Source organism: Schistocerca serialis, chromosome 3, assembly GCF_023864345.2.
Source record: "Schistocerca serialis cubense isolate TAMUIC-IGC-003099 chromosome 3, iqSchSeri2.2, whole genome shotgun sequence".
NCBI lineage: Eukaryota > Metazoa > Arthropoda > Insecta > Orthoptera > Acrididae > Schistocerca > Schistocerca serialis.
Window position 1 is genome coordinate 110,271,207 of NC_064640.1, and position 24,177 is coordinate 110,295,383.

A 24,177-nucleotide genomic window follows, 5' to 3' on the forward strand; every position below is an offset into this window, starting at 1 on the left:
AGATTTTCAATGAAAGTAGTTACGTTTCCATCTGGGCTTCTATTTATGCAAATAACAATTATATTTAAATTTGTCAGTTGTGTAGCAGAAATTTCGAAGTTTTGCTCTTACCCTAGCTGGTTAGTGAACTTTAAATTATCGTGCTTGACGTCCTCTCTAACATATATGCATGTTCTTCCATGCATGGAGGCTTTCCTACAAATAAAAGATGAAAGGGTAAAGCCCTCTATCCTTGTGTGATGTAACATATTTTCTGATAACCAGTGCTCACTAACACAGGTAACTGACACTTCTTTTAGTTCATCTGATAACAATATTTCTATCTCACTAACTTTATTTGATAAGGATTGTACATTTTGGTGCAGGAGCATAAATTTCGACAGTGATTTATTTACTAGGTTGTTTTGGCCTACCTTATGTTCGACGGCTTCACATGACATATCATTTTTAACACTTTTACATATGAAGTTTTCTTTCCAGAGCGTTGTTTTAGAAGATGAAATCAACATTTCTCTGGAATCACTTGCCATAAAAAACGTTGTCGTTCTTTTCTGTTTCGTGTTGGGCGAGTTGACTTGTAGTGTGATGGCGTTTCTGCTGTAATTTTGGGAGTTGTAATTTGAGGAACTGCAACTAGGCTAGATGGGGATCCTCTTCTTGCCGCTTCAACACTTCCTGAAGTCATTGGAGTAATATGCTCTTCATTTGAAATTAATGATTCCATTGCTGCTGCTGCTACAATTGGAGGCTGCACTAAGCCTGGCTGATTTCGGTTTAATTGATCCATGATTGCATCGCACAGTGCTACTTTCCCTTTCATGTTTCTATGCAATCCATGGGTAGTGAAATCTTCTCTTTTCTGACTGTCTGCATTAATATATATCACATTGCTGAAGAGCTTGCATATTTTCTCGAACTTTCGGTTAGTTGCTTCGATTTCTGCATTCACACACGATGTTTTGATGAGGTCATGTCTCATAGGGATGCTTATTACGAACACTTTCATGTCCATAACTTTTGCCAATGTTTCCCTTAAAGATCTCAAAGCGAATTTTGCCTCGTTCTTGTAGACATCGTTTGCGCCAGCTAAAATAATGCAAGAGTTAAAACTTCCATGGTTGCTGTGTGTGTCAATATGCTGAGTAACTTCTCGCAGTGGAGCACCTGGCTTCACAAATCCAATAACACTTTCATTTATTAGTTTTTCATTCATGATCTTTGCCAGTCCTTTTCCACGACTATCAGGAAATAAATAAATAAATAATGCCAGCATCTTGCTTTTTACGTTGACTGTTTTCGTTTGTTGTTTTCGGTTCCGAAACTTTCGTTTGTATATTTGCTTCACTTTGTCTGTTCGTTTTTTCTGATAGCACACTGAATCTGTTTTTGCACACGATATTAGAATCAGTCAATAACTTTCTTTGAGAATTTTACAGTTTACTTTTCACTACCGGTATGTTTGGAGGTTCGCGATTTCGAGGAAAGTTTGATCTGTTTACATACTTTTCCGCTACCATGCTAAAGTTGTTTGTTTGCACACGTTTTTGTTTCCTTGCAATAGTTTTTCTTCAGATGGCTGTATTCCATGATTTACTACTTTCGATTTTTGCACTCTGTTTTTTTGTATTAAAGTTACACTGCTTCTTAGAGATTTATCTTCCTGGATAGAGTTTTCTTCAGTCACTGATTCCCATTTTCCTGTGGAGGCCGTGTCTTCTTGCGTCCCGTATTTTCCCGATTGAAGTTCTTTTATATCCTGTTTTAGAGTACCGATTATGAATTGTAGACTTTTTACACGTTCATTTAGCTTTGATATCACGTCCTTACAACTCATACACAATTTCTTTTTTCCATCGAATTTTACTTTTTTTCGCGGAGATACACGATTTACTTTAACACTAGCCGCCATCTTGAATCTTGCTGGCCAGAAGCTTATTTGTGACAGTGTTTTTGTTGTGCCTATCTGCGAATCAGAATATCCACTATATTGAGTAGCAACTTTCCTTTTCATAATATTGTTACATTCCATCCTGGGTTTTCTACTGTTTCATTCAAGACTAGTAATTATATGAAGAGCACAAGAAGCTGAACATAACTGTTTGAGAAGCTCAATAATATGCTTCTTACAGTTCAAGTTTTCATAAATAGGTAAACCCAAAAACTGGTAGCATTTTTACCCCAAACAATCCTACATATAGCTTCAATTTCTGTCTCAGTGGATCTGAGTTTCTTGTCTACTGCAACAAATACACCACTCCCATTTTCCATTTGACTGTCCATTCAATGCTCACTTAAATTTTCCCCAAAAATCTGACTAATATCAATTTCAGGTTTCAACCAGCTTTCTGTACCTAGCATTATTTGAGCTTCACTGCTTTTCATGAGTGCTTCAAACTCTGGCACTTTGTTATGAATGCTTCAGCAGTTTACTACTAGGATTTTAATACTCTCACCTGCGGGAGGCATTTCTTTTGATTTTACACTGATACTTCTGGGTTTCCTACAGCTATCATTATCTGGATAGTTGCCTCATGTAACCCCACATACCCACCCACAGTTCTCAACCATATTGTGCAAGTCCAGGAACTCACAGCCTAGCTTTTCACCAAACTTTTGAAATATCTGGTTCAGTCCTTCCACTCAACTCAGAACCAAGGGGCCATGATCATTTCTGGGGACAATGCTACAAATTGTGAGCTTCGTTGAAACTCCATGTGCAAGGCTGGTCTTCTCAACCTTTTCTGCCAGTCACTCATAACGTACATAATCTAAATCATTTGATTCAGGTACAGAAGACACATCAAAACTGTGATAAAAATTCACAATAAACTTAGAACACCTAGTGTCAACAAACAGCATCATAATAATAATACAATTTCATTACATACATGTTCAATAAAATCTAACAATTACACATTGCTCAAATTATCATTTCATCCTCTATGAATACTTATATTGAATAGTAGCATTTCTCACACAGAATCAGCTGTTGCTCATTTTTAAAATTTCTGGCTTCACATTAAATATGTTTTTGTCCATTAACTTGTTATATATTGTCATCCCTGTATACTGTGGAGTCTGTGCATATAATATCAACTTGTGTGTGGGTAGCATGCAATTATTTTTATTTCTTATCTTATATGTGTTATTAAAATGATTCTCCACAAATAATTTTTGTCTGCTGAGTAAGAAGATTATAACTTCATAAATGTATATGGAGGGAACAGTAGGATTTGTAGTTTCTGAAATAATGGGCAACAGGACTGTGTTTGCTGTGCAGTACACGTGTATCTGACAAATTTCTTTTGCAGTGTCAGTATTTGAGATACACTACTTGAACTTCTCCACCCCAGAAAATTATACCATATCTAGTAACATTCAAAATAACTATGATAAACAAATTTTTGTGTACTCAAGTCAGTGGAATTTGCTGGTATTTGCATTGAAAATGCAACACTGCATAGTTTATTTGATGGAAAGTCAATGTGTGTATTCCAGCTAAAATTTTTGTCCACATTTAGTCCTACAAATTTGACCAAGTCAACTTCTTCCATAAATTGAATCTTTTGTTGTATTTTAAGTTCCACAGATTTAGAATGTTTGATTTTGAAATGAACCATATGGGTTTTTGCAATGATCAGTTTCAACCCATTTAACTGAAACCAGTTTTCTAAGGTTTCCAGTGCCCTTACAATGGAGCTAAAAATGTTTTCTGTGTCATGATCTTCAAGTAAAACAGAAGTATTGTCTGCAAACAGAACTGGTGGGGAATTTATATTTATGGGTACGTCATTTATGTAGAATAGGAACAGGATAGGCCCAAAAATGGAGCCTTGAGGCACACCGTGTGATGCTGTACTTCATTTGGAATAATAATTCATTGCATCTGAAGTGACAGTTACCCTTTGTTTTCTGTTGTGTAAGTATGATGTGAGCCATTTACGAGCATTGTCCTTAATCCTGTATTTATCTAATTTCTTTATAAGCAAGTCACGGTTCACAGAGTCAGATACTCTTCTGAGATCACGTTGATACATGCACCTTTACTCCTCTGGTTCAATGATTTGTTTATCTTTACAGTAAAGTTATTCAAAACATCCAGAGTGCTTGTTCCTGATTGATATCCAGATTAGTCTCTTATAATAATTTCATTTTTACAATAGAATTTTTGAACTGGTTTGCAGCTGTTTCCTCTAACACTTTCGACAGGACTGGAAGAATGTAAATAAGGCAATAGTTATCCATGTCTTCTCTTAACCCTTTCTTGAACAGAGGTCTAACTTTGGCATACTCCAAAACATCAGGAAAGCATCCCTGTTCAAAAGATTGGTTGAATATTTTAGTTAGGGGAGGTGCTATTAAGTCACACATAGTTTTAATCACTTTAGCAGGTATCCAAAGGCACAAAGCAGAGTTTTTATTTTTAATGATAAAATAACATTTTCCACATCCTTTACTGTGACTTTTTTTTTTAAATCTGTAAGATACTCAGCTTCATGGTGCAATCCAAAGATATTTACTTCACTCTGATATTCTGCTACATCACCTTCTGACTTTGCACATTTATGAAGAATTCTTTTAAACACTGTGATACTTGAGCTGGGTTTACAATAAAGATATCACCTAGACCCTAGATATTTCATTATTGCTAACTCTAACAACTATCTCTGATTGGACAACAGGCCACACTGCTTTTGTCTTACTTTTATGTTGTACAATGAACTTATTGTTTACCATTTGTTTGGCTGTCTTCATAACTTTTTTAAATATCGCTTTATACTCAGTAAAACATTTGTTTTTATTATATTTCAGTTCATTGTGAAGTTTCCTCTTCCTGGCACTAGAAATTTTTATACCCACAGTTCTCCATTTAAGTTTATTAGTCGTTTTGTTACGTGTGTTTCTAAATGGTAAAGTATCATTAAACATTTCAAGAAAGCTACTTAAAATTTTGTTAAAGTTACTATTACTCAGAATACAGATGTTGTAAGGCCATTAAACCTATCTTAACTTATTTCTAAATGTAACTGAATTTTTTTCATTGAAGTTCCTTTTCATATAGCTTTTGTTACATGAAATTCCTTTGTTACTATTTGGTAGTTCAGTAAATAATGCAGAGTGGTCAGGGATTCCTAAATCTATAAAAAAAATTCTGGTGTCACTGGGGTAAATTTTGTAGGTTAGAATCAGGACTGAGGCTCCTTGTTTTGAAAGAAGTTAAAATGACACTAGAGTTCCACAAAATGCTTAAGAATGCATGGAAAATTAAGGTTAGCTTTGCTCATCAGAATATTCGAGCTTCTTGTCTGTTTGGAAAATTTAGAGAGCTACTACATAAAGATAGGCATCCTATGCCTATCTTAACACAACATAACCACTGGGTTAGAAAATTTAAATATATATGATAACACACTAACATCTTACTCATGAAGAACTAATAGGGGAAAAGGAGGAATTGTTACATATATTAATGCTGTGTTAAAAAACAATGAGACAAGTAGATTTTGCAGTGATCAGTAATAGAATTGTATTCTTCTGAATTAATATTGAGCAATAGTTCCCTTTTAATTGTAACTGTATGCATCATGTTCCAGGAGGAAAGGCCAGTACTCAGGGCTATGACAGGGATGATTATTCAAAGCAAGAAAGTCTGATAGACATGAACTTTAAAATGTGTGCTTTAAGTATCTTTGATATTATGTACAAGATAATTTCTACTGCAAGCTATTTGGTTTCCACATTTTGGGAGGAGGTAGTATGAACCAAAAATGGAAAAAAATTCTCCTCTAAACATGGACTCTAAAATGTATGACTTGAGATCTATGAGCAGTTGTTCAGTAGAAAAAATATGTTTCATAGTAACAAAGATGCATAAGTGCTCATAGCTCATATGGTAGGCACTTTAACAATACCACCTCGCAAAATATGGAAAGCAAAGAGCCTGCAACAGTGTAGATTTGTTTCACAGTTGGAGAAGTGCTCATAGCTCTCAATGTATGCATTTTAGAATGGATGTTCACCAGACTTTTTTGCTTTGAATTATCATTCATGTTACATCCATGAATATTGACTGTTTGTCTTGTGATACCATGTAGCCTACACATGGTGGTCAGAAACAATCTGAGAGGGTGTTGCAGGGTAGATTGTGCTTAGAAATAATCATAAAGCAAAAGATTTGATACACTGCACTGTTTACAAGTTAATCAGCACTGAAGTTAGCAAGTCAGACTGTTGCATGCACAAATTCAAGTGGCCTGCCATATACAGTCGGTGTCGGTTGTTTTCACAGCAATGGTGCATGAGACTGCTCAGTCTTTGGCTTGGATTCAATCCTTTCTACCATCCCATATCCAGTTTTTGTATTGCTCTCTTATTCAGTCTTAGGAACCCAAATGAAGAACACATTTGCCGACACCATCTCTGGTGGGCCAGTTGAATTTGCACAAGAAAAAGCCTGCTTGGCAAATTTCAATGCTAATTAATTAGAAAATGGTGTATCATAGTGAGTAATTTTCTTAACAATTATTTCTCAATACAGCCTAACCTGCAATGCCCTTACAAGCTTTACAGGATGTTCCTGTATATCCACACTGGGAAATTTTGAACTACTTATGATAATTATAGAGTCCTCCTTATTTGCTGGACAGCAGCAAGCTGGTGTGGTGATTTTCGTTTAGATTTTCAAAGGATTCTGATAAGAAAAATGGTCTTGAAATCTTATTTGCATCCTACAATTTGATCTCAGTAATTAACTTTGTAAAATGGGTGGATAAAGACAATAGGACCCTAATTGAAAATGATTTCTTTGATGAAGTTGAAAGCAAGAAACCATACTCAGTAACAAATAGTCTTCCTCGCCCTGTTAGTTAGGATATATAAAATAGTATCTTACAGTATAGTTACTCCTCAGTGGTAATCAGTTAGAATAATTAATGACTCTAGAACAAATGCTTTTAAGAATAGTTTACAAGGGTTGACTGGGACAAAATTTACAACTAAACAAATGCTGACTTAAAATTTAATCTATTCCATGATACATTCATATTGTTATTTGAAGACACCTTCCTGCATAAGCTAATCAGAAATGGCACTAAACAGCCGTGTAAAGAAACATGGATCACTAGAGGGATTAAAATATAATGTGAAAGGAAAAGGGAATTGATCAGTTGGCAAGTACAAGTAAAGGTCCTCCAGTAGTTGCACATTAAAAAAACTAATCAAAAGATTTGCTCCCATATACTAAGCCATCTATTATCTGAAATACGCAATGCATCACCAACTCAAGCCATTTTTCCACAGAGACTGAAATATGAAATTGTTGAACACCTCTATAGAAAAGGTGATAGGAAAGATATAAATAACTACTGACCTGTTCCACTACTGGCATCATTATCCAGCATTACTGAGAAGGTGATTTACCCTAGAATAGCATCCCATTTGAGCAACAAAAATATCCTACGTAAATCACAGCTTGGATTACAGAAGAGTTACTGTTCTGAGAATGCCATTTCTAAATTTTAATTTTACAAGCATTAAATAATGATATACCACTGATTGGTACTTTCTCTGACATATCTAAGGCATGTGACTCCATGAATCACAATATTCTCCTAGATAAACTGAAGTTTTGTGGAATTGATGTTATAACCAACCAATGAATAACGTCATATCTAACCAAAAGAATGCAGAAAGTTGTACTTAGTAATTCAACCAATGTAGTCTGGGAACATTATTCTGGCTGGGAAGGAATTCTGTATGGGGTTCCCAAGTCTCAATCTTAGGTTCACTATTGTTCCTCATATATGTAAATAATTGTACAGCTAGTATATAACAAACAGAATTAGTTCTTTTTGCAGATGGCACTGGATTTTTAATTAGATTAGATTTACTTTCAATCCAACTGATCCATAGTGAGGAGGTCCTCCAGGATGTAGAACATGTCAGAAAAACAACAATACGTGACAAGTATTTACAACTAAAACAAATAAGTTAATGTACCATTCCACAGGTCCCAAGTGGAATGAACATCATTTATTAATGAACACTATAAGAAAGAGTCATTTTACAAATACTAATGCACTGAATTTAAAATAAAAAAGTTTTTTATTTATTTATAAGGTAATAAACGTGTACTACAACTACTATAATACAATGAACACATTATTGCACTGAAATTGTGCAGAAGTTATATTAGTTGGTTTCACTGAGAAATTCGCCAATGGAGTAGAAAGAGTTCGCCACCAATAAATCCTTTAGGCTTCTCTTAAACTGAATTTCATTGGTTGTTAAGCTTTTTTCGGCTGCTGGCAAGTTATTGAAAATGTGTGTTCCTGAATAATGCACACCTTTTTGTACAAGACTAAGTGACTTTAAATCCTTGTGAAGATTATTCTTATTTCTAGTATTGATTCCATGAATTGAGCTGTTGGTTTGAAAAAGTGATATATTTTTAATGACAAATTTCATTAAGGAATAAATATATTGGGAAGCAGTAGTTAGTAACCCTAGCTCCCTTAACAGGCTTCTGCAGGATGTTCTTGAGTTCACACCACATATAACTCTTACTGCACATTTTTGTGCCCGGAAAACATTAGCTTGGCTTGATGAATTACCCCAAAAAATAATTCCATATGACATTATGGAATGAAAGTTATGAAGACAGCCAAACAAATGGTAAACAATAAGTTCATTGTACAACGTAAAAGTAAGACAAAAGCAGTGTGGCCTGTTGTCCAATCAGAGATAGTTGTTAGAGTTAGCAATAATGAAATATGTAGGGTCTAGGTGATATCTTTATTGTAAACCCAGCTCAAGTATCACAGTGTTTAAAAGAATTCTTCATAAATGTGCAAAGTCGGATGGTGATGTAGCAGAATATCAGAGTGAAGTAAATATCTTTGAATTGCACCATGAAGCTGAGTATCTTACAGATTTTAAAAAAAGTCGTAGTAAAGGATGTGGAAAATGTTATATTATCATTAAAAATAAAAACTCTGCTTTGTGCCTTTGGATACCTACTAAAGTGATTAAAACAATGTGTGACTAAAATATTCAACCAATCTTTTGAACAGGGATGCTTTCCTGATGTTTTGGAGTATGCCAAAGTTAGACCTCTGTTCAAGAAAGAGTCAAGAGAAGACATGGATAACTATTGCCTTACTTACATTACATATTATGCCAGATTTTTCGTTTTTATATCCCCTATGTCTGACACAATTTGCATTGCAAATAGAGATTTGTTAAGATGCTTCAGCAGTTCTGTGATGTGCACCTCCCAGTTGAATTTATTAGGAAGCTGTAATCCCAAGAATTTAACACTGTCCACCTCTTCTATCTGCTTGTCATCGTATGTTAGGCATAGACTCGTGGGACACCCCTTACAAGTTCTGAACTGCATGTAGTGTGTTTTTTCAAAGTTTAGAGACAAAGAATTGGCTACGAACCAGTGATTAATGTCCACAAATATTTTGTTAGCTGATCTTTCTAAGACTACACTTGATTTGCTATTTATTGCACTGTTTGTATCATCAGCAAACAAAACGAACTTGGTATCTGGTAATGTTACTGATGAAAGGTCATTGATATACACAAGAAAAGGTAACGGCCCCAAAATGGAACCTTGTGGGACCCCACATGTAATTGGTTCCCAGTTGGATGATGCCTGATAGTTTGATATATGTCTCTTTCCGAATAACACCCTTTTTTCTGCCAGAGATATAAGATTTGAACCATTTTGCAGCATTTCCTGTTACACTATAATATTCTAATTTATTTAAAAGCATATTGTGATTTACACAGTCAAATGCCTTTGACAGATCACAAAATATACCAGTTGCCTGCAATTTTTTGTCTAATGAGTTAATCACATTTTCACTGTAAGTGTAGATAGCCTTCTCAATATCAGAACCCTTTAGAAATCCAAACTGTGACTTTGACAGTATGTTATTTGAGATAAGATGGTTATAAAGCTGATTGTGCATTACTTTTTCTAAAATTTTTGAGAGTGCTGGCAACAGTGAAATTGGACGGAAATTTGATGCTGTTTCTTTATCTCCCTTCTTAAACAGTGGCTTAACTTCAGCATATTTCAACCATTCAAGGAATATTCCACTGATAAACAACTGGTTACACAGATAGCTTAATATGTTACTTAGCTCATAATCACATTCTGTAATTAACTTTGCTGATATTTCATCATATCCACTAGATGTTTTTGATTTTAAAGATTTTATGATGGACATTATTTCTGCTGGGGTAGTGAGGGTCAAATTCATATTATGGAAGTTACTTGAAATGTCTGGTCTGGTCTGAGGTATTCCATAGCAGCATCTACTGAACCTGACAACCCCATCTTTTCAGTAACAGTTATAAAATGTTTGTCAAAAAGTTCTGCAACACTATACACATCTGTCACCAATGTATCATTTACTCTTAATGCTATTTGTTCCTCTTCATGTCTGGTTCTACCGGTCTCCTCCTTCACTATATCCCATATTGTCTTTATTTTGTTATCTGATATGACTATCTTTTCCTTGTAATATATTTTCTTTGATGTCCATGTTGCAAGCTTTAGTATTTTGCAGTATTTCTTGTAATGTGCTATAGCATCAACATCAGAACTGTTTCGGACTGACAGATACAGTTTTCTTTTTGTTTTACAAGATACCCCTATTCCTTGAATAATCCATGGCTTCTTTGTAGACTTTGCTCTAACCTTGGTAAGTTTTGGGGGAAAACAGTGTTCGAATAAGGTAAGCACTTTATTAGCAAAAGTGTTATTTTTTCATTCATGCCATGAGCACTGTAAACATCAGTCCAGTGAATGTCTCTGAGGAGTGTCCTAAAATAAGCAATTTTTGGCTTATTGATTACCCTCTTGAACTCAGATTTAACAGATTTTATATCCTGATCAGTATTAACATTTAACAGAAGAAACTGCATGTCATGATCTGAGAGGCCATTGACTATTGGTTTTGTAATATAATTTTGTTCATTGGACTTTTCTATAAAGATATTATCAATGGCTGTTTGTGAGCAATTGGCTACCCTAGTGGGGAACTTTACAGTGGAAATTAAGTTGAATGATAGTGTTACTACCTCAAATAAGTTCTTATTGGGAGAGTCTTTAAGGAAATCTGCATTGAAATCAGCAACCACTATTTCTTTGTTTTTGGTTGTTAAATGGGCCAGTACAGCTTCAAGGTGGTTTATGGACAGATTAAAGTTACCTGCAGGTGCTCAATATACACTTAATATTATGAAGGATTTTTTGTGGAATTCTACATCTGTTGCACATGCTTCCATATGCTGTTCTAGGCAAAATTCGTGAATTTCTATGTTCTTAAATTTATGACAGTTCCTGATGAATGTGGCAACTCCTCCTTTCTCCATTTCTGATCTACAAAAGTGAGATGCTAAGCTATACCCTGTAACACTTAAAAGTTCTATACCAGTGGTCACATGATGTTCAGAGAGGCAGATTATGTCGGCGGGGTTTGAAGACTCTAATTCATCTATGCAGTCAGTTAATTCATTAATTTTATTTCTCAGTCCTCAAACATTTTGATGCAATAAAGATAGCTGACATTTCACATTGACTGAGTTAAAATTGGGTACAGTTAAAATATCTGCTGACTGTTGAAAATTCTTAACCTATAGCTGTTTATGCTGATGTAATAAGCTAGAATTATGTTTTTTGGTTTCTTTCTCAAACTGAAGGTTTGTCTCAGTTATAACCTCTCTTAAAATTTGGTTTCTTTCTGTCCTCTCTACCCTAAAAAAGGGTCTTTTCTGAACCCTATAACCACTGGTATTTTACCACTCATGACAGTGCCTCCCTCCTTTAACTTTCCTGCTATTTACCCTTCCCAGCCAATTTACCCTTCCCCTTCCTGCTGAGGTGAAGGCCATGCCTAGTATAATCCCACCTATTGAGAGAATCAACAGGAACCACACCAATGTGTGACCCTGCACCTGATATAAGCAGCCGTTCCAGCTCCAAATTAACTCTCTTGACAGAAGAGTTCAAGTGAGGTTGGTCATGGTGCCCAAGAACAGATACAAACTCAACACTAGTATGCTTCGATGCTGATACAATCTTTGCCAGGTCACACTCTATACTGTACCTAGGATCTCTGTCAATACTGTTTCCTGCCCCACCCACTATAACCACAGTGTCTTCCTTAGTGAAATCTTTGCAAAGTGATCCTAAATCCTCTGTCACCTGCTCCAGACCAGCACTAGGTTTTTTAAATTACACAAAATTCACAAAATTGGTGACCTGGTATTCTGATCCTAGTTCATCCTGCCAAAGTTGGCTAACACCTCTACCATGGGAACTACCATCAATCCAAGCATACATACAGCAACAGAAGAAATGGTAAATACTGTTCTTAAAAGTGTCATTGACAGGTTTTCTGTGAATGGTTTCATGCTGAGTTTTAAAAGAGTTACAATACATTCAATTTTGCTCATCTAGGGGTACTACACCAATGACAAATGTAACAAATGGTTAGGAAATAATAAATTGGGTGGAAACTTCAAAATTGTCAGGTGTCCATATTAATGAGAAAGTGCACTGGAAAAAGAACATTTTGGAAATCCTAAAACAACTGAGTTCAGCCACATTTTCTCTTAGAAACATTGCAAATCTTGGGGAGACATTTATCATTTTGCATATTTTGATTCATTAATATCATATGGAATAATATTCTTGGGTAGCTCATCTTTGAGAAAGGAAGTCTTCATTGCCCAAAACCATGATACAAGAAAAATATGTGGTGCTTACCCATGATCATTTTGAAGACATTTGTTTAAGGAGTTCAGCAATCTGACTACTGCTTCACAGGATATTTATTCTCTCATGAAGTTTGTTGTAAATAATCCACTGCAGCACAAAAGGAACAGTGATGTACGTAATGACAATACCAGAAGGAAAAATACAAACACTACTCCAAATTATGGTTATCTTTTTCTTTTTTTCAAAAAGGTTTGCATAATGCTGTAACCAAAATTTTTGATCACTTTCCCAGTAATATAAAATATCTAACAGACAGCAAAGTAAAATTTGAAAACAAATTGAAAAAGTTTTTCATTGACAGCTCCTTCTATTCCGTAGAATAATTTCTATTCTTGTAATGTGTGAAAGGTGGCAGGTAGGAATGACAAACTCACATCTGTATATTAAAGAAAAAAGTATTACATATAAATAAAATAAAAAAAATATTAGCATGTAGACAAATTTACATCTAAATTTGTTATCTGAATGTAAACTGACTCATTTCACATCATTATGATTTATCCTGCAAATGATGCATGGAACATGAGACTAACTACTTAAACAGCTATGCGTCTGACAGTTTTAGTTGCAAGGAGAATAGTGACAAACAGCAAAATAGTTTTGAGAGTTCTTGAAAAGTATTCGGGGTACACTTGCTACTTGTCAGTACTCAGTATATACTCTGGCTTTCATGATTTGACACTGAATTATTTCATGTGCGTGTGTGGTGAGGCAGGACATGAATTTGGTTTTCAAAGATCATTATATTTTCTGGGAAGCAGGGGGTGGGGTGGGGGGGGGTGGGGGGAGGAGGGGGATGCAAATGCCCACTATGTGGCTATGTCCTTGACTGCATCAAGTGCCAGCAGAAGTGAGGTAGAGTCAGATTTCAGGAACACAGATTTTTCCTTATATCTTGTAACTGTAAAGTCCACATATCCCCTCTAGGAAACGTTCACCTGTTTTTAAGAAATCTAGATGCCTAATTGAGCTGACTGTCAGAGAAGAAGAAACAGTTAAAAGTTTGATATTTCAATGTCGATTTTTTACAAGACACAGACAAGAACAATTAACTGGAATCATTATGTGGGTATTTCAATATAATTTCAGTGGTTAATTCTCCAGCTCTGTGTAGCAAGCTAGTAGGGCTCTGACTGATAATATTTTTTTCCCAGTTTTTAGTGGACTATCTGATAATTTTGCACAATTTATGTAAATAAACAGTAGACCTTATACTCCTAAGGCAGGTTCATGCAAGGTACTGTGCCTCATTAATGAAAACAGGATACATTTTTTTATTTAATAAAATTGCAGCCAAATAGCCATATACAGTTACTTTGCTTAACATTTTACGTTTACCTTTACATTTTACATTTTTACATATTCATTTATCAATTTCACTCTTTTACTATACAGTTCTATGTGGTATCGTTCACAGGCTTTACTCCACAGTTCACATACACCTGTTGTGGTTGGGTCATGATAAGTTTTGTTTTTGCAAATTAGATGATGAAAGCCATGAATAGAAAGTCTAATTACAACATGTCGCAGCTAAAAGCTTGGTGCTGTCCATGAGCGGTTCGTCATTGTTTCGGTGCCATAGAACTCCGGCCATACTTTTTCTCGTTTGTCCTCCATGATCTTCAGTTGCTTTCTGGAAGCCCTGGTGTGTGGCATCATATATCGAATTTTGATGTCTTCAATTAGGAATGTCTCTCTTGCTAGCAGGTACACTAGTCTAGATCTTGTTGTCTTTGAGAGACCTAGTGCTCTTTTTAGATAAGTCAATTTTACCTTTTCTAGTATTTCTAGATTTTTTTTCTGTCAGGTGGTCCCATATAACCTCCATCCCATAGGCCAGGATTGGCAAGATTTGTGCATTGAATAATTTCATGGCTGTTTCTAGACTGAGTAGGGGGATGTTTTTGATGTCCTGTATTGCTATTATTGCTTGGGCTGCACGTTCTGTTGTATGTTTTGTGAAGCATTTGGCTGTTGGTTGAAATGTCACCCCTAGGTATTTACAGTCTGATGAGATTTTTATTTTTTTGTCCTCTGATGTTGATTTCTGCATTCCTGAGTGTTTTGCCTCCTTTCCTGAAAATCGCCATTTCTGTCTTTGTTATGTTTATGTGTAGTTTGTGTTCACTGCACCATTTGTCTATTTTCCCAATATTTTCTGCAGCTTCTGTATATCTGTTGAACAATACGGTTATGTTGTCAATGTATGCATGTACATATAAATCTTCTTCATTTTCTCCAATTCGGAGTACTTCTTCAGTGGCAAGAATGTACAGCAAAGGGCTCATTGGGTCACCCTGTAAGACTCCGTTTGATTCCAGAATGAGGTTCGAAAAAGAGACGTTGTCTGATATTGTGATTAAGTTGTATTCAAGGATTGACTTGATTATTCTTGGCCATATGCTATCTTCTCCCATTGTGTTTTCCAGTTTTTGAACTATGACGTGCCCGCATCTCGTGGTCGTGCGGTAGCATTCTCGCTTCCCACGCCCGGGTTCCCGGGTTCGATTCCCGGCGGGGTCAGGGGTTTTCTCTGCCTCGTGATGGCTGGGTGTTGTGTGCTGTCCTTAGGTTAGTTAGGTTTAAGTAGTTCTAAGTTCTAGGGGACTGATGACCATAGATGTTAAGTCCCATAGTGCTCAGAGCCATTTGAACCAACTATGACGTCTCTTTCCAGTAGGTCAAAGGCTTTGGTAGAGTCTATGAACACTGTGTAGAACATTTATTTCTTTTGTAGCACTTCATCGATGTTGTACAAAGGAAGCCTGACTGCTGTAAGTGTTGATCTACCAAATCTGATACCCATTTGTCGGTCTGGGAGATGACTGCCCACAGAGGCTTTGATTTTTTGTGTAATTATCTTTGAAAACATCTTGAACTGAGCATTTTTCAGGGCTATGCTTCTGTACTTGTTTGGATCTGTTGGGTCTCCTCTACCTTTGTAGAGAACTTTTATTGTCGAGTGTCTCCATTGTCTGAATTCTTCCAAGTTCTAGGCATTTGTTAAATAGTTTGATCCATACGTGTTGGAGGGCCTCTTTCGCATCTTTTATATGTTCATTATATATATTATCGGGTCCTGCTGCTTTCTTGTTCTTTAGAGTGCTTTTATTACTCCTTTTACATCTTCTTCATTTAGAGGTTCCCATACATGGTCTTTTTCCTTAGTTTGATGTTGTTTCTCTTTCTTTGGGGGTGTTTTGATTCCTCGTTTGATCAGTATCTTACTGAAGTGGTCTTCCCATTCCTTCATGTCTATATTTGGTGTATGAGCCAGTTTTCTTGGTCTTGCTGCTATGTATGGGTCTTTCTCTGCTTCATCCGCCTCTCTTTTTGCCTCTCTTTCTATGTATTCTTTTTTCTTCTCTTCTATTAGTTTTTTGTAGATTCTCCTCTCTTCTGCATACAGTTTGTCTGTTTCCTCGTCGTGCTGGTTTCTTAATGTGTGGAGCGTTCTTAGAACAGTGTTCCTTTTGCTGTAGCATTCAGCATCAAACCATCTTTTTGCCGTCCTTGTTTTTGGGGTTGTTTGTATCACCGAATTTTTCAGGAGGTCTTCTATTTCGTCTGTTGCTTTTTCAAGGTCTCCTTCCTCTATTAAAGTTTCTATTTGTGTTATTTGTTCTTACTGGTTTGTTAATTTTTCTATATCTATTTTTCTTTGTGTGATTTGGTGGGTCTTTCTTGCTGGCGGTGACATGACGTTATTTATTTTTATCTTCATTGGAATGTGCTTTTGTATAGGAGTAATGGAGTCATGCCACATCGGTTGAATACTTCCTTTTATTTCTCCTCTTGTTAATGCGATATCAATGGTGCTTTTCCCATTGTGGCATATGTATGTAGGTATCTGTCTATCGTTCAGTAGGGTGAAACCATGTTCTTCTAGGGTTTCAATGACTATTTTTGTTTTATAGTTCTCCATGTCTAGTCTGCAATAATAGTGGGTTTGCTGTCACAATGTTTGATGAGTGTGACTGTTTCGTCAATTATTTCTACAGCATTTGTGTGTGGTTTAGAATACGCTGTAATTATATTTATTTGTGTCAACCAGTGTTTCAGTAGGATAGATATTGCTCCCATGGGTCATCCTCTTTCTCCCTTCTTTGCCATTAGGTGATAATTGTAGAAATCTTTATGTTGCCAGTTGTCTATCAGGAACGTTTCTGTTAGAATTGCAAGATCCGAGTTTTGCAGAATGTCTGTTGGTGTTCGGTTAAGAGCACTTTTTATTCCCTCTGAATTCCACAAGACTGCTTTTATTTCTTGCTCTTATGGTTTTCTTCTTAGCTTAGTTGAGCTTTGCTCCCTCTTCCATTAATCGTCTTGGGAAATGAAATCGATGTACTTTTATGTTTTCTGGCCAGAATTCTGGTTCTTGTGTGATTTGTAGCTTTTCAAATGGAATATTTTAAGATTAAGTTAAAAGAAGTGGTGTGGGGTGAGGTATATAGGGAAAGAGATCCTGATATCAAATTCAGTAAATTCCATGGTACATTTTTGTCAATATTTCCTAGAAAAATTAGCCAGAAAAAAACCATTAAAGAAAACAAGGAAACTAAAATCTCATGTAAGAGGAAGAGGAAAATTTATATAAAGGTCAGAATAAATTAAGATTTGACATTACTTGCATACTACAAAAGTACTGTTATATTTTTGGGAAAGTCATTAAATTTACAGATTGATGCACATCCTGACAGAAATTAATAATACCAATAATAAAATGAAAACTATATGGGATATTGTCAAATGGGAGTCAGTGAACAAAATACTGTAACAATTATATTAAATCACAATGTTGTGACTGATAATTCACAAGCTGCAAGTACTTTTAACAATCATTTTCGAAATGTAACAGCAAAAGTAATATTAAATAGTTCAGATGAAGTAGTAAGAGAGTATACTGAAGATGTCATTCCACAAAGCTTTAAGCAACTAGAAGTAGCTATAGTAGCCTTCAATGAAATTAATAAAATTATAAAAATTCTTAGAAACAAAAGCTCTGCGGTGTTGATGGAATTTAAAATAGAATTCTGAGAAGTTGTTCCAACTTAATGAATAATGTCTGTAGTGATAATGCAATGCATCACTGGCACAGAGAATTTTTCTAGACAGGACAAAATATTTAATTGCTAAGTCTCTTAATAAGAAAAGTGACAGATAATAAATAAATATTGCCCAATTTTCTTACTGAAATCTTTTTCCAGAATATTTAAAAAAGTAATGTACTTCAGAGTTGTCTCACATTTAAGTAGAAACAATGTACTTAACACATCACAGTTTGGAATCCATAATGATTACTCATCTGAGAATTCCATTTATACTTTCACTCACCATATATTACAAGCCTTAAATAAAACAGTATCACCAGTTGATATTTTTTGTGATCTTTCCAAGGCATTTAATTGTGTAGATCATGTTACTCTATCAGAATAGCTCATGTTTTATGGAATTTATGAATTTACGCACAACTGGTTTGAATCATACATAACAAACAGAATGCGAAAAGTTGTGCTGCATAATTTAAACAATGTTGAAAGGAGGTAAAATTTTAGTGACAGGGGAGAAATGACAAAGGCAGTCCCACAGGATTCAATTTCAGGTTCATTCCTGTTACTTAAATATGTAAATATGTGAATGATCATCCACTTAACATTCATCAAGTATATCTGGAACTTTTCGAAGATGATCCTAGTGTTACAATAAATTCCATTGAAATTGAAGCTTTCAGTATGTGGTGCTCTATAGAATAATATTGAAGATTAGATGGGTAGATCACATAACTAATGGGGAGGTACTGAATAGAACTGGGGAGACAATAAATTTGTGGCACAATTTGACCAAAAGAAGGGATCAGTTGATAGAACACATTCTGAGACATCAAGGGATCACCAAATCACCAAGTTAGTATTGGAGGGAAGTGTGTGTGTGTGTGTGTGTGTGTGGGGGGCGGGGGGGGGGGGGGGAGGAGGGGGGGGGGAAGTGAGGGTAGAAATCATAGAGGGAAACCAAGATGTGATAACAGTAAGCAGATCCAGAAGGATGTAGGTTGCAGTAGTTATTCAGAGATGAAGAGTCTCACACAGGATAGAGTGGCATGGAGACCTGCATCAAAACAATCTTTGGACTGAAGACCACAACACAGACGGATATCAACAGAAGAGATTGTTAATGATGTTTTACAGAGAGTTCTTAAGTGGTTCTCTGAAAATGGACTCTCCCTGAATTTTGAGAAAATACACTATATTCAATTCTGTTCAACAAATGGTCATACCAACAACTGATGTAGCACATGAACAGGAATCAGTAGAGACCTGGGAGAAGAATGTTACTGAACTTCTCAGACAATTAAGGTCAGATACTTTGCTCTTCATGTAACTGCTAGTCTTGTAAACAAATTTAACAACCTTCTGACATATTTTGCCTATTTCCACTCAGTAGTGTGTTATGGAATAATTTTCTGAGGTAACTCATCACTTAGAAAGTACTGATTGCACAAATGTGTGCAATAAGAATAATATGAGATTTTCATCTCTTCAAGGAGCTGGGCATTTTAATGTGCCATTACAATACACATATGCGCTAACAAAATTTGTCATAAGTAACTGGTCCCAATTTGAGAAGAATAATGATATTTATACCTTCAACACAGGAGAAAAAAAAATGAGGTTCATTACCCAATATTAAAGCTGTCAGTGTCTCAGAAAGGAGCGCAATAAGCAGAAACAAAGTTTTGGTCATTTTACCAATACCATAAAATGTCTGACAGGTTGCAAAGCAAGTTTTAAACCTAACCCAAAATCAGTTCCCCTGGACACCTCCTTCTAGCCCATAAATGAATTTCTATTTAAAAATATGTAGCCTGTTAGAAAAATAAAGTAAAATACCAAATAGTTTCTAAGTGTAGAGGCATGATGATCACTAAAAAAAAATGGTTCAAATGGCTCTGAGCACTATGGGACTCAACTGCTGTGGTCATAAGTCCCCTAGAACTTAGAACTACTTAAACCTAACTAACCTAAGGACATCACACACATCCATGCCCGAGGCAGGATTCGAACCCGCGACCGTAGCGGTCGTGCGGTTCCAGACTGTAGCGCCTTTAACCGCTCGGCCACTCCGGCCAGCGATGATCATTAAAAAATTATCTCTGAATAAAAGATTTAATTACTAAATAATTAGTAACATTTTAATCTCAATTTTTTCTTATCATTGTCTATAACCTTATTTCTTTTCAGGTTTTGCATCTGGACCTATAGTGCTGAGATTTCATAGTGATGATGTTACAGAGCCTGAAAAAGAAACGGGATTTCACATTACTTACAAGCAACTAGGAACAGGTTGCATGCGGTCCCTAAAATAAACATTCTGCTCAACAATTACAAAGAAAATTTATGTATTTATTTATTGTATTTATATAAGAGTAAGGTGTATTGAAAATCTCTAACAAAATCCACAGAGCAGATACTCATCAAAGTGATAGTTAACTAGATATTATAAATAAGAGTCATATGTCAGAAACACTAAAGGCCTGTACTTTGACCCATAACATTAGACAAAAATAACAAGAAAATGATGAATTAGACTGCCTAATTTAGTGTATGTGATTTCCTTGCTGCCAATCATTAGAATTCATTAAATTGCAAGCTAAACTTGGATGATGAACCAGAATTGTCATCAAAACATAACAAGATATAATATAGCAGTACTCTACTAGAGATGACTGCTATTTTTGTCAAATGTTTCAAACATTAAGGTTCAGCTGGATTATGAGATTCATGGTTGTATGGTGCAGTGGTGCTGAAGGTCAAATAAATAGAGACTTTATGAAGTACTCTTATTAAGCTGCATAACCTATGAACAGCTTCACAAAAATGTCATATTCACCTGGTAATCATTGCTGCTTCCAGTATCCTGCACTTGGAAATTTACACACCATAAGCTCATTCTGCTGATTTTTAACCTGTCGGTAATGCATGTTGTTAGCTTAGGGCACACAAGATTACAGTTATCAGCAGAGATAATGTATAATTGAATATTTTGTGTTCATTTGTTGGTTACCAACTGCGTAAGATTCCATTATTGTTCTGGTGTAACCACAAGCGCTGGAACAAAGATGAAGAATGCAAGAGAAGAGAAGGCTGTGAAACGACATTGGCCAATAGTGCACTGACCGGGACATCACCACAATTGGAGCAGCATCCAGCCAAAGTGAATATAAGCACCACTCCTGCCAGCCTTGGCCAGATATTAGTGGACAGTATTAGCACGGCCTAGCAAAAAGTGCTACAGTATCAGTTATTAGTAATCCACATCCATTGCTTGTTTGGACATTGTCTATGGCAAGGAGCATTACTGTTTGCACGTTGACCATCACTTGTGATACTTGTTCTAACTACAAAGTTAAGTATTGTCAATCTGCATTATTGAGATAAAACTATTTATGTTATTTGCTTGAATTGTTGTATAGCATTCCAAGAACGCAGCATACATTTAGGCACCCTATACGAGACGAGTGGACAGGACTCCACAATTATGTAGTTCAAAATACAAAGTAGAGCTTGATGAAGAGGTAATCATAATATCTGGCAATGGAATAAATAGTAGTATCCTGCTGAATGAACCATGCTCACACAAACATTTTGCAGTTCCCTGTTACAATTTTTCCCTATGCTCATCAGTGTCATTTGGTAACCTATTCGTTCTACACACAAAATGGCTTGCAGGACAATTTAAAAAAGTAAGCTTTAATGATATTTTACACAGCTGGCAAAACATTATAGCTAGGACAAGGCTAACATACACACAGAAGATATAACAACTAGAAAGCAATTTTTTCAAGATGAAAGGAAAGGTAAGATTTACAGTTGACATGAGGGTGGAACAGACATTTTAAATCTTGACTCATTAGACAATTGTATTGATAATAAACTGTATTAATCAAAATAAAATTATAAGAATTTCAATCAATAAAATTTGGCATCTGCAAATGAAAACAATACACATATAATTGAGACAAAGATTGGAGGAGGAGGTTGATGAAGAAGATATAAAAGAAAAAAAATTAAATGAGGAGGGGAATATCAAGGGAAAAAAATGGAAAAGAGAGAGAGGTGTGATTTCTAAATAGGAATGAAAGATAGCTCTGAAAAAGAATCAAGGATAGATGAAGTGAGGAAGAAGGGAGGGAAAGAGGCTGCAGTTGTAGCATAACTCATGACCAGTTACAAAAATACAGATGTTGAGGAAAGAGATGAGGGAAATACAAATAACATTCAGGTTCCTGCAGCTACATTCTACAGTATCTTCAGCAATTAGTCACTGAGCACTGATAAGTCATGGCCTTTACAATACGAAATGCCACAAAAAGCTTGCAAGACTAGTTAGTTGGTTTCGTGCTGCGTAGATCATATTCATGATCAGCCTTGAAATGTGAAACATATCCATTTAACAAAAGACTGCATAAACAATAAAAAACAATAATTATATGGTTAAAAAGTGCTCATTTCCAGGTTTGTAATTGCCTACTTATTTCTATTCAAGAATTCCTCTATGGTACAAAAGAAGCTGTTAAGGATAAACAACTATCATCTATATCTGAAGACATTTCTGCTTTATATCATGCATTTTATTTCTATGGGGTGAAACTCCAAGAGCTTTGTAGCTAATATACAGTTCTTGAGTTTCCAGCCGAGCGAATTCATCAGAATGGTGAGGTTTTGATGCTTGTCATTCCCATTATCTTCTGGTAAAGTGTCAAAGCAGCGTCTGGGTCATCTTTATGTAGGCAATGTCCCAGGACAATCCATTCCTTTCCAGTGTCATAGAGTGAGTGAAAGTAAAGAGAGGACCTGCAATTAAGCCTCACCATGGTCAGTTAAGGTCCACCAATGTATGTTGTCTGTATGTATGTCTCTGACTGACCATGCCATCCTATGGCACTGGGAGGGGAAGTATTGCCCTAAGGTATTGGCCACATAAAGATGACCCACAAAACATTTCAACACTTTGCCAGAAGATGATGGAAATAACATTGAATCACTCTGATGAACTCACAGGACAAGATATCCAAGAACTTTATACCAGTTCAACATGCTGGGAAAGATAATAGGGTCATATCAGTTTTATAACTGTATTTCACTCCATTTTTTGCCAAAGTTAGATTTGCTAGAGGGAATTGCACATAATTTTTACAGGATCTACCTCAATTGGTGAAAACAGAACCCTTATAGGATTATTTTGTTGTCCGTCTGTTTGTTAAGACCCATTTTTTCCCCAGGAATGGGTGCCAGGTATCAAGTTGGTATTTCTGTCAAATACTCAGGCTTATAGTCTCTTAGCAGTGTAAAAAATTTAAGGTTATAAGTCAGTGCAATCAAAAGATATGACCATTTATTTCACATATTTTGACAGTTGCAAACTCACTCATCAAAACCTATAGATGAACTATCTATATGCATAGTTAGTGTGTGCAAAACCCTCAGAATGCGAGTCCTATTTGCCTGCACTGTTCCAGTTTTTCCTTCTAGTTGCCCACCTCTTTCTTGCACTCATTCTGTGTTACATGACCAGCATAACTAGCACTTCTGCAATGCAGTATGTAAGTGGAGTGGGAAAAGCCATTTAGTCATCATCATGTGCAATAGCCAGCAAGCGCAGGAATTCTCAGAAGATTCATCCAGCAAAATTGACATTAATACACCAGGAGAGAAATATTATTCAGGTTCAAATAAACCCTATAAAATATCAGTGAACCTAGTTATAAACCAGCACTCAATGAGTACAGTAGTCAACACCAGTGCTGCAGTGACTTTAATCAATTTAGAAACTGATCCATTGTTTGGTGCCATATAACACACAGAGCATTCTAACTAATCATGGGCAGTTCCACTGCTGAGGTGAAATGCAAGCAAGTGACTGATCAAATGCTTGTTCTGGTAATGATTCAAAATGGAGTAGCAAATATTTTTGGTCTCAGCACAGTTACAGCTTTCTATTCATTATACAGAATGCAGTAAGCTTAATGAATCAGGATAGTCCATTAAATGCCCTAGAACACTTATGTAAGGAATTAGAGCTGCTATTCCCACAATTATGTAAATTGAAGGAAGAGAGCACATAAAGGAAAGCAAAGGGAAGGAATTAACAACATCAGTTGCATTGAGGCTGTGTGTCGAATGAGCGATGATGAATGAAAATGGGTGCAAGACCAGGACTTGAACCGAGGATCTCCTGCTTAGTAGACAGTTGCATTAACCACTGCAGCACCTGTACACAGTGTTTATTGCAAATGTGCAGACTATCTCAGCATGCTCCCTGGCCGAATTACATTTCCACCTAGAGCAACCTATCCACTGTCCCCATCCATGGCCTCTGTG

At 35.9% G+C, this 24,177-nt stretch overlaps 1 protein-coding gene across 1 annotated transcript in view; it reads left to right on the plus strand.

The window, feature by feature from the left end:
- Positions 1-21,580, plus strand: part of LOC126471540 (uncharacterized) — a 572,770-nt gene extending 551,190 nt beyond the window's left edge. Inside the window, exon 9 of the mRNA XM_050099767.1 lies at positions 20,038-21,580. Within this exon, the coding sequence (XP_049955724.1) occupies positions 20,038-20,162 (125 nt within the window). The 3' untranslated portion in view covers positions 20,163-21,580. The remainder of the gene's footprint in view (positions 1-20,037) is intronic.
- The last annotated feature ends 2,597 nt before the right edge of the window (positions 21,581-24,177 follow it).